The 12,579-nt window shown below is 34.4% G+C and overlaps 1 protein-coding gene across 1 annotated transcript in view; it reads left to right on the forward strand.

Moving 5' to 3' along the window:
- Positions 1-12,579, forward strand: part of LOC145680895 (methyl farnesoate epoxidase-like) — a 186,629-nt gene that overhangs the window by 137,869 nt on the left and 36,181 nt on the right. The window contains exon 7 of the mRNA XM_081752053.1: positions 1,820-1,946. Within this exon, the coding sequence (XP_081608179.1) occupies positions 1,820-1,946 (127 nt within the window). The remainder of the gene's footprint in view (positions 1-1,819; positions 1,947-12,579) is intronic.

Here is a 12,579-nt window from a genome sequence, read left to right on the forward strand (position 1 = left end):
TTAAAAATGTTATTTTTAACAATTATAGTTTTGTTATGTCAGACAACTACTAAAATTACCGCTTTTAGTTGTCAAGTTAGATAATAAAGGTGTGTCTGTATTTAAAAATTGTCAGCTTATCCGTAAATAGTCTTATCCTGAAAGAATATCTTAACAAGCTATCAATAATGCAATTACATCTGTCACTTTAGCCTTCAACAACCGGATAGCATCACTGTATGATAGCAGCTACAGATATCGTAAAACACACACGATAAAAGAAAGAGAAAATAATCTCGCATATACAAAGGCACCAACAGAAACGTCATCCTTAAAAAGACTCTTAATCTAAATGCTTACATGACTGCCTCTTACACCGTGGCTCCGTATCCTACGGACAGTTTGAATGTCTGCTAGCACCTCTCTCGAAGTGAGTGACCACCGGCAGGTGGTGGTGTATTAGCTAAAGGGACTTTTAAGCCAATACACGGATAGCTTTATTGCAGCAGAGACAAGTACTTCCGATTGTAAACTTCTCTTGGTGGAGGGAGGAAAAAGCTTGCTACTCCAAAGACTAACTTGTAAGAAAAACGAGACTGCGTTTACAGTTTTAGTTCAAAAGAGCTCCAATTTTGCAAGAAATTTGTCATTTCCATAATTTTAAATTGTATGCATTGTTTACAGAGCTTATGTGAACGCCTCGTCTCTGCTCCCACATCAGGAAACTATGTTAATAGTGCCTAAATACGTCAGAATTCGAGAGAAAAATGATATTTCGTTTCTTCCAATAACGTCGAACTGACGGCTCGACATGACGCCACGTACAGTTCTTGTCAAAGAGAGGCACAATAAATTTAATTGATGATCTCCACTATCTCATTCAATGACCCTTTGTTAAGAAAAATAATCATTAGTATTGTATTTTGTAAAATGTTATACGTGAATGTGAAAGATGTTTTAGAGAATGTCCAAAATATATTTACCAAAATTGTGTAAATAGTAAATGATTGGAGAGTTGTTCGTAAAATGTTTTAGCCTTTATGCTTGATTATTTGTTGCTTTATCTTGGTTTGAAAAGAATTTAAAGAATACAGGGAAAAAATAATCATGGCTAGTTTAGGTTTAAATGAAGATATCAGTACTTTCATAATCTATAATTTTATACTAAAAAAAATTAGTGTCAATAGAAGTTGGTTAAAGAGCTGCGGTGGTGTAATTTTTGGGGCGTCTATCTACCAACTGGATGGTTCGGGTCCTGGGTGGAGCGAGATGAATTTTTCGTTCTACCCGCATTCCAATGAGATTCAGAGGTTACTCAGCCTCTGTAAAATGGAGCTGGGAAAATACTTGTCGGATAGAGGAGGCCGAAACTTTTACTCACTAAACCTTCAAGAAGTATCGAGCTTCTAAACTTATTTTGAAACAGAATTCTCCATTTTTTCGGTTTTTCTTCAATCTATGTATTATTATATAATTTTGAGTTTGACGTTTGAATGTCGAAGTTTGAGTAAGTCCACATAGCACGTCGACTTTCATTGCCTTTCCCAAATTGGGTCGCACCTTTATCTTTTAGAAACTGGTATAAAGATGAAGGCTTGGGACTGTTTACGTGCTAGATAATCTAAGTGTACATGAAGGAGCTGTGGATAGAAATTAAAACTTGATTTTTCCCCGAATCTTTACTTATAGGACATTATTAATTTTCCTCTGTATTCTTCATTTGATAATTCATGCATTGAAATAATACTTGAACTGTCTATCAATCTTGTAGTATGATAATATAATATCAAAGTACCATATTTAAGTATTACAATTTATTCAACAAAGGATATTTTTCCAGATTACTCTACACTGTGGCTACAATCCAAGAAATATATCGTTGTAGCTCTGTAATTCCAATGTGCGTTCCTCATGCACCTCTGCACGCTGTCATGGATGTACACTTCAGAAATTACATCATTCCAAAGGTATGAAACTTTTGTCTTTTAAAGTAAACCAAAGTAAGAAATAATTATTTTCCTTAAAAATAAATATTTTAATCTGGATATTAGTAACCATTGAAATTTCTGATGAGGAACAGAGGTATAGATAGGAACTATATTAGGAAAGGAAGACTTCTTCGAGGAACTAAACCATAGATACTATTATCAGTTCCGAATTTACCCTTTTTTAGAGCAAATAGTTCTTCACTTCTGTCTCTACATACAACTCATGAATGAAGACAGAAATTGTATTAAAATGTTCTCTCTCTTGTATTTCCTTTGATGATCTGAAAAGGAAAACAAGATAATCCAAACGCATGTACACATCCAATCATTCATAAAGAATGTGCACTGCCAGTTAGGTTTCAAGTTGTTTTTTTTTTTTTTTTTTTTTTTTTTTATGCAGTTTCCAACGCAAAACAATTTTCGATTAACTTCTTTGTTAAAATAAGAAAGGCAAAGGTCAAAGTTTCAACAATAAATTGTATGAATGGAAGTAACTATCAATTTACTAATTTTTATTTCAATATTTCTGTTCGTTTACAAACCAACATCATTTAAAAATATTATATTTATTCCAATCCAACTAATTTATTTCTTGTGAACAAATCACCAAATTTGTATAGCAGTATACACTGCTTAACTTCCGTATTAAAAACGGTCTATCCCACCTATTAATTTTTACTGGTCCATTTAGTTTCAATAATTCATTAATTATTTCATTAAATAATTATTTAAGATTATTTCTTTTATTCCACTCACTTAACGTGCAATGTACTATAAACTAAAACTACATTACTAAAGCTAATGAAATGATACTCACCAGATATCAGATTTTTTCACTTACTTGGCAAATAAATTCGAGTAATTGGTAATGAAACGAGTTTGTTTCACCTTCTACTTCCATCAACTACCACATTCACTCAATTCATTCTAATTTCTTTTAAAGGATTTATCTATTATTACGTCAGATTATTAATAATTATTTAAAGAGTTTACTTTAAATATTATATATTTTAAATTCCAATTTTGTTTAAATAATTAATATTTTTCTGACCAGAGTATGTACTTCTTTATTAAAATAAAAATAATTCGTAACAGTTTCCATAACATAACGTTATCTTCCTCTTCCTCAAACGTTAATTGGCATATGTATGTTCATATTAATGTAGGTAATAGAGACATCATAATATTCAATTGTTGCTTTTTTAAAATTTTAAATTTATAATACAGGGTGCGGCACGTAAAACCGGCCCGTCGTAATATTCTGGTATATTGTTTTTGGCAACACTTAAATAATCTACCTTCCTACCAAGAGATGGCGTGTCGATGTCGGGTCGACTTACCTGACCTGCAGGAGTCACGTGCAGCCGCAGCCAGTGAAACTTGTCGAAACCAGTTGAGAAAAAGGCCTCGTTGTGTTAAGCCGGGTGAGTGTCAGTGTGTGATAATGCCGTATTGGATACCCGAGCGTGTTGCCATTGTTGAAGGGTTCATTCTCACTGGATCTTTTGTGAAAACAAAGAATTTGTTTCGGGAGAAATTTCCAGGACGTTCTGTGCCAGCAAAAAGCACCATTCAGGAATTGATTGAAAAATGGCGGCGTACAGGATCGGTTCAAAATGCTCCCAGGAACAGACGACCATCTGTCTGCACACCTGAATTAAAGATGCAGGTGGAGGAGATAATGACAAGAAGTCCTCGAAAGTCAACCAGGAGATTGAGTCAACAGGTCCATGCGAGTGAGAGAAGTTGCAGACGTGTTTTAAGGGGACTGAAGTTAAAACCGTACCGGATAAGTGTTGTGCAAGAACTGAAAGAGCCTGACCTGCAGAAGAGGGTGCATTTCTGTTCATGGCTGTTGAACAATGTTGCCAGTGGTTTCTTGGATCCACTAATGCTCATCATGAGTGACGAGGCGTGGTTCCACCTGTCTGGGTACGTAAATTCCCAAAACAACTGGTATTGGTCGACAGAAAATCCACACGCAATCCACCAGGTACCCTTGCATGATGAGAAGATTGGTGTTTGGTGTGCCATTTTCGCCACAAGCGTTATTGGGCCCATATTCTTTGAGACGACAGTGAACAGTGACGTGTATATGGGAATCCTGGAGGAGTTTTATGCACACTTGACCGAAGAGGAGCGTCAGTTATGTTACTTTCAGCAGGACGGTGCAACATGCCACACATCAGCTGCATCATTGTCCCTTGTGCATGAGATGTTTACACCAGAGAGGACAATCAGCAAAGGCTTGTGACCTCCTCGGTCACCAGACTTGTCCACGTGTGACTTTTACTTATTGGGACTGTTAAAGGGAAGAGTATACGAAACAAATCCACACACAATTGAAGAACTCAAGACCAGGATCCAGGATGTCACCAATAGCATTACAACACAAGAACTGACAAAGGTATATATGAATCTCCTCAATCGTGCTCACATGTGTGTTGAAGTGGGCGGAGGACACTTTCAGCACCTGCTGTGAAGGTGAGTAGTCATATTCAATACATTACATTTCATTTATGTGCTGTAGTTAATCATATTCAATACATTACATTTCATTTTATGTGTTCACTTTACGGGCCGGTTTTACGTGCCGCACCCTGTATATAACAATAAGATATTCTTTTAATTTACCGTTTCATTTTTATATTATAACTGTTTTTATTAATATATATATAATCACTATGATTATTTTTTTTCTCTTTCTTTTCTTCTTATTCCCAAATATAAGTTAAATTTGACGTTTCCTCTCCATTCTATGTTCCATAATGTAATTTTTTCATTATCCGTGTATTTATCAAATAATTCATGAATTTGAAAGTCTATTTATCCAATTCATTAATCTTTCTCCTTTTTCTCTCTCAATCCTTCTCACTTCTTTCCATTTTCTTATTAATGTTCTCTTCTCTTTATCTAAACTTTGTGCCCCTTTTCAATCTATATCATGTCCTGTTTCTTTTACATGTTGCGTTATTCTCTCTTTTAAGACTCACATCATTCTTATGTTGTTTTATTCTTTTCTTAAGTTTTTTTTGTGTTTCTCCAATATATTTCACATTACATTTCTTACATTTCACTTCATACACTACTCCCTCATCTTCTTTTATGTCTTTCTTCTCATTCCTCATTTTCTTAATCGTTTCTAGGATTCTACTTCCTCCTTCTCTGTATGTGTTCACACCTCCTTTTCTTAATAAGTTCTTTGGTATCTCTGTCTTTTCTCCAATGCTCTCTATCCCATGCCATTTTCTCTTTTCCTCTTCCTTTGTCTCTCTTCTCTGACCTTTCCTTCTGTCCTGTTTGATTCTACTTTTCTTTAAATTCTTTATGTTATAACCATTTTCCTCTAGAAGATTGTGAAACTTCTCTAGGCCTTCTTTCTTTTTCTCTTCTTCACTATGTATTTTTTCTATTCTCTTCTCCATATTTCTCATGAAGTTCTTTTTCGTGCTATTATTTACGTCACTTCTTTTATGACAGTAAATCCCTGTCGAACATTCTTTGTTATACTATCTTGTATTCAATTTTCCTTCTTTTCTTTCTATTGTCATGTTCAAGTAATTTATTCTATTGTTTTTTCTACTTCTGTTTCCAGGCTTATCCCTTTCTCTTCATCTTCAATGCTTTTTACAAACTTTTCTACTTGTTTTCTTGTTCTCTTGCGTATTCCTAAACAGTCATCCACGTAACAAACATGTTATCGCTCTTTCATATCCCTCGTTCCTAGTGAAACGTTCTTTCGTGCACCTTTACTAAGGATTGAGCTTTTGAAGATGTTGATTCAACTTGCAGCCTTGCGGCAAATGTTGAGTGTATTGACAGCATTGGTAGTTGTGCTACAGTCGAATGGATGGCGCAATTGCTATAGGAGACGAACTGAATACTTTTACGAGCGACTTTTGTAATGGAAGTTTACGAATGTTAAATGCCAATTACATTGAATAGAATAAAAATAACTACTACTCTAAATTAATTTAAAACTGCAGTTCTCTTAATTGTGGTACTAAGTTTCGTTTTCGTTGATAGTAAAAATTTAATAACATATTTAACTATTCCTAAGTGGTTAAAAGTTTAAAGTGGTTAGGTTTATCCCACTACATTATTATGTTTTTTCCTCCTTCTTTTATCACCTTCTGTTCCCACCTATTCATTACTATTTCAGATAGAACTGGATTTAATTTCGAACCTATACTTAAGCCTTCTTTTATTTTTACCCGTTTATTATCTATTGTGCAAATGCTATTATCCTACAGCATTTTTAAGGCTTTTACTATTGTTTGTTTCATCCATTCTCTAATTTTCCCCTCATTTATTTCTTTTTCTATTACTTTTATCACATTTTCTCTTTTAATACTGGTAAACATTGCTTTAACATCCATACTAAATATAATCATTTTCTATCTCATCCTCCCTAATATTTCTAACATCTTTTACACCTCTTCTGTGTTCTTCACTCTGTGACTCTTTTGGCTCATTTTTATCTCTTCTGCTATTTTTCTTAATTGTTCTTCTAATGGTTCTAAGCAGTTTCTTGTGCAATCTTATACTGGTCTTAATTTAATGTTTTCTTTATGTACTTTCGGTCAAATTTAATTGATATTTGGGAATAAGAAGAAAAGAAAGAGAAAAAATAACAATATATATATATATATATATATATATATATATATATATATATATATATATATATATATATATATATATATATAAACAGTTATGATATAAAGTTTTAAAATGAAACGGTAAATTAAAACAATATCTTATTGTTACATATTATATATTTAAAATTGTAAAAAAGCAACAATTGAATATATGATACTGTCCTGAAAACTGGCCTTGAATCAATTCTGAACTGCTCCTTAAATGACAACTCTTGGACACAAGCATGTTTACCTGTTGGTTTGGGCGGTCTTGGTATACGACGAGCTGTGGATATGACGATTCCTACATTCTTAGCGTCATACCACGGATCTCTGCGTTTAATCGAAGCTCTCCTTCCACAGAGTTATTGTTTGGACCCAGATGGTTCAGTTCAAGAAGACTCTAATAAGTGGGCAAACTTGGCAGATACAAGCCTTCCGGAGATTAACAAAAAGTGTTATCAGTCATCTTGGTATACACCAATTGCATGTCAATTACATAATCATTTGTTACAATCTGTTGCTGTTCCGGAAGATAAAGCCAGGCTTCTTGCTGCCTTGTCTCCCGAAGCGGGTGCATGGTTGATGGCGATACCTTCTCCGCCTTTAGGCCTTCATTTGTCAAATGAAAGCTTTCAAATTGCTGAAGCCTTACGTTTAGGCTTAGCAGTTTGTGAGCCTCATCGCTGTCCAGCTTGTGGGGATGAGGTTAACCAACGTGGCCTGTATGGCCTTTCATGCATGAAGAGCGCTGGTAGATTCGCCCGACATTCCTCTGTAAATGATATAATACTACGAGCCCTCAACACAGCTGGATTTCCTTCAATACGGGAACCTTCTGGTTGCTGTCGTTCTGATGGAAAGCGACCGGATGGGATGACACTGGTTCCATGGATGAGAGGTAAATGTTTATTGTGGGACTTCACATGCGCTGATACATACGCTCATTCAAGTCTCCCTCTGTCAGTATTGAATGCTGGAGCTGTTGCTAATCGCAGAGAAGCTGAAAAGCAAAGAAAATACAACAACCTTCTCGAAAAGTTTGTTCTCACTCCAATCGCTATTGAAACAAGTGATGCTTGGGGTGCAAGAAGTCTTGAATTCATTAGGGAGGTAGGAAGACGCATTTCTTGTGTTTCCGGCGAAGTTCGCTCCCCATCTTATTTAATACAGCGGATATCCGTTTCTATCCAACGTGGTAACGTCTCGTCGGTCCTGGGCACTTTATCACCTGGCAAGGAACTGGATGAAGTGTTTATACTCTGAGGGACTATAGCTTTTCTTTTGACGTTATAATTACATAATTATTTCTGATTTAATATTTCTTGTTTCCGACCATGAATCGACAATACAATAATTATTATATTTATTCTCGATCACACAATAATTAGTTACGGGCAATAATTAATATTCTGTTATTTTGATTTTGTCAGTGGATTTATATTTTAGAAACTTGAAAAATAAAATTGAATATTATGATGTCTCTATTAGCTACATTACTATGAACATACACATGCCAATTAACGTCTGAGGAAGATAACGTTACATTATGGAAATTGTTACGAATTATTTTAATTTTAATAAAGAAGTACATACTCTGGTCAAAAATATATTAATTATTTTTAAGTAATAATTCCAGAGTCAACATGGAAAGACCCAATTTTGTATATTAAAAATAAATATCAATTTCATAATATTTAATAATTCCTTTTCATTTTATCTTAAGCAATTTCTTAAACTATATTAACTTTTAGATGGTGTGGTGTATTATCCATCTTTCAACAGTATGTTCCGGTTTCCCAGCCCGCTAATGGTAGTTTGTTTCTTTACAGCTTAGTGATTGTTTTTAAAAGGATCTTAAATTTTCTTTCAAATAAACCATGTTAGATTATGAATGATAATTAGCTTTTTACGATTTTTGAAACCATTAGCACTGTCACAGTCCAATAATACCGTTTAAAACAAAAAGAAGAAAATAAAACACAAGTTTTATCTTGTCTAACAAGCTCACTAACACACGTACAGCCACCTTAGCACTCTAGTCAACTCGGTTATATTAGTACGAATCGTCGAAAACAACTGTGCTCCTTTCCTTATCTTTAAATTGGGCAATTGATTCAAAGAGAATTTGAATTACGTTAAGTTTAACTCTTTGGCTATAAAAACTTACACATAACATCTCTCACTTTATTACAGCAAATATAGTTCGCGAATTAGGTAAATTTACAATTAGTAAGTTTACTTTTTCAGAAAGCGCAGCATTTTTTGATTTAGAATTTTATATTTTAAGAAAGCTCACAACTTTAACATCAATATCTTATTAGAGAACACTTCACACAAATTAAAATGCACTTAATTTATTATCCTTCATACTTTAAACTTTCAAAAACTTTAGGAATAATTAAATGCGTTATTAATTTTTTACTATCAACGAAAACGAAACTTAGTACCACAATTAAGAGAACTGCAGTTTTAAATTAATTTAGAGTAGTAGTTTTTTTATTCTGTTCAATGTAATTGGCATTTAACATTCGTAAACTTCCATTACAAAAGTCGCTCGTAAAAGTATTCAATTCGTCTCCTATAGCAGTTGCGCCATCCATTCGGCTGTAGCACAACTACAAATGCTTTCAATACACTCAACATTTGCCGCCGCAAGGCTGTAAGTTGAATCAACATCTTCAAAATCTCAATCCTTAGTAAAGGTGCACGAAAGAACGTTTGACTAGGAAAGAGTGATAACATCTTTCTTACGTAACTCTTCTCTGCCATATCTATTGCGAAACACAAATATTTAAACTAAATTGGAATTTACAAAACACCATTTTTTAAAATAATTGAATATTTCGTTTTACTATTGCAAATTTCTAACTTGTAACATCACATATCACAGATTTCACCCTAATCTGTAATCCTTAAAAGGGATGAAAATTTGAACACACAGTAAACATCATAATTTAAGTTTTTTACTATTATTTTTTTATTTTGGTTTTTTCTTGAGACAAAGCTAATAAAATATACACTTGATGTAGCAAATTTTACCTGCGTTCATAAAGAGCTAAATTGAAGCTTACTGCGTATCTACGCCAAGAAGAACTGTGGACTAATATTATAATTTATCGTCGTTAAAGAAGAAGCTGTAATGGAGAACATCAACATTTAAATTAAACCAACATTTAAATCAACATTTAAATAAACATCAACAACAACAACAAAAAACAAGAACATCAACAGTGTTAGCTCAGGTGCTTAGTAAAATAGAAAGCGTTGAGCAGAGAGTTAAAGAAAGTAACGATACGATAGCAGAAAGTAATGAAAAAGCTGAAGTTAACAATGCTAGAATTCAGGAGTGCATTGTTGAAAATGTACATAGCCTTTCCACTACAATAAATAAAATAGATGAAAGAATGGGTAGTGTAGAAAATCTTTGTAATACTTTAACTATTAATCATAAAGACTTGCAAGCGCAGTTAGATACTGTGAAAATAGAAGTTGATAGTAATAAGTCGTGTATTGAGTCTGTAGAGTCCCGTGTTGATTCCGTGGAATCTCGTGTCGATTCTGTAGAAAGTGAAGCAGAATCTCATTATAAGGCATTAAGGTTGTTTTTGATAGAATCAAGAAATTAGAGAATGAAAACGATGAAGTTAAGATTGAACTAGAAGGGTGCAATACTAGTCAATCAAAGCTCTTTTCTGAAGTGTTAACTTTGATTAATAAAGTGGAAAAATTACAGAAACCGAAATTTATGTCTGTGGAGTGTGGAAGCCGGAGTGAGAAAAATATTCCTTGTAAACGCCCTTGCATTAGTGTTGACCCTCCTGCGTCATTATCCCAGTGAAGGGATAATTTTCCTACTAATACTATTACTAGTACGTCTACTGAATGCGATATGTTTGTTACTAGTTCTGTTAGTTATTCAACTAAACCTGTATTTGTGCAATCAAAGCCTGATATTAGATATGAGTGGCCAGTTAGCCCTAGTGAAACTAAAGTTGTTGCCAGCGCTTTAAATACGTTTTCTGATGTAAATTCTATTGTTTATTATAATAGTAATGTAGGTAATAGCACTCGCACTACTGATACTGTCACATGGTCCGTGTCGAGAGGGACTACTTCTCATGTTGGTAGTAGCCCACCGGTGTTTAATACTAGCTGTTTAAAGTCTAGTTATGATCCTAGTGTTTTTCACACTACTATTGTACCGAATAGTCAAGTACCGCGTAACAGTGTTGCCACCTTCAGTGGTATAACACCAAGTTCATTGCCTTTTACAATAAAGCAAAAAGATTTACAATCTTTTCCTTCGTATTCTGGGGATATTAAACCTGGAGCCCCAAGAAAGTTTTTGAGGAATCTTGAGAAATGTTTAAGTGTGTATTTACTTACTGATGGAGACCGATTACGGGTCGTGGAACACTGTATGGTTCGAGCTGCGTTTGCTTGGTACAGCTCAGTAGCCCCTGAAATTAAAATTTATCAAGACTTTGTGCGTCTTTTTAACAATCAATATTGTTCGCCTCAAATAGAGCGTGCACAAAAGAAGTCGTTGCCATCTTTGCGCTATGATAAAACTAAATTCGCTTCATTGTTAGACTACGTTTGGTTTATAGTTGAAAGTTACTACAATATATGTGAAACCCCAAGTACTTCGGAACTTGTGGAATTAATTTTGAATTGTTTACCGCCTAGGGACATGCGTTTGCTATCTGTCCAGCAATACAATAGTGTTGATGAATTAATGAGTAAAGTAGCTTTATTATCTGGAATTGAGGATACTTCCATACACGAAGTTAGGCCTCCGACAAAGAAAGTATTCGCTAAGCAAGCGAAAATCATTAATCGTAGTTCAGAACACGTTGACAGTAGCTGCCAAACTGAATTCTTAAGCTACGCTCAGATTGAAAATAGGAATAACAATAGTAATAACAGTAATGGTAATAATTATCAGTATAATAATCGATATCGAGGGAATGGTAGAAACCGTTATCGTGGAAGGAATCGAGGACGTAACGGAAGATATCAAAACAATGATAGGAGACAAGATGAGGTATCTTCCACTCCGAGGGAAGATCAACCTACATCCACTTTGGAAAACTAAGGTCGCAGTCCTTTCCGAACACGGGGGGAAACGACTGCTATATTTCTCCGGTCCCCGTAGATAATGATTCTGAAACTAATGTCAAAACTTATAATGTCTTGATCGAGTCATTATCTGGAGACAATGACAATAACGAAAGTAATAATGCTATGTTGTTTAACGTGAACTTTGTAGTCGAAGAGGATGAAGAAAAAGAAAAGCCTGACTATTATTTTTCTTCCTCCCCTGTTGTAAAAGGGAACATTAGAGGAGTCCAATTAACTTGTACTATTGACTGTGGATCCGAGTTGTGCCTTTTAAATTGGAATATTTGGAAACAGTTAAAGATTAAATTTCCGTCTGCTAAATTGCGACCATATACTGGTTTGTCATTGGGTGCCTTTGCAGGTACAGAGAAGTTTTCAATTCAAGGTGTCCAGATATTTAGTTTAAATATTCAGGGTCATTTATTTGACATTCTGTTGTTCGTCATTAAGTATCTTCGAACTGATCTTATTTTGGGTTGTCCGTTCTTGGACAAACTTAAAGCTGTTCTTGATAGAGAGAAGAAGAAAATCAGATTGCGTGATAATGCTGATAGTCTTGTCGTAATTTCGACTGATCAACCTAGTATTCTTATGGTAGCTTTGTCTTCGAACAAGGTTGAGATCGACAGGACCAAATGGCCATCCGATAAGCAAGAAATACTTTCTTCTGAACTTTTGTGTTCTGATGTTAATATTTTAGAGGTTTCTCTTTCAGTAGAAAATTCAGCTGTTTCTTCTGTGAAAGATGTGTATATGGTTCCTGAATCCAACCTTTCAGAAGCTGAAATTCAGAACTATATCTCATCTCGAGATGATTTAGATAACAATGTAAAGCAACGTCTGTA

This window comes from Thermobia domestica, chromosome 3 (assembly GCF_964235325.1).
Source record: "Thermobia domestica chromosome 3, izTheDome1.hap1.1, whole genome shotgun sequence".
NCBI lineage: Eukaryota > Metazoa > Arthropoda > Insecta > Zygentoma > Lepismatidae > Thermobia > Thermobia domestica.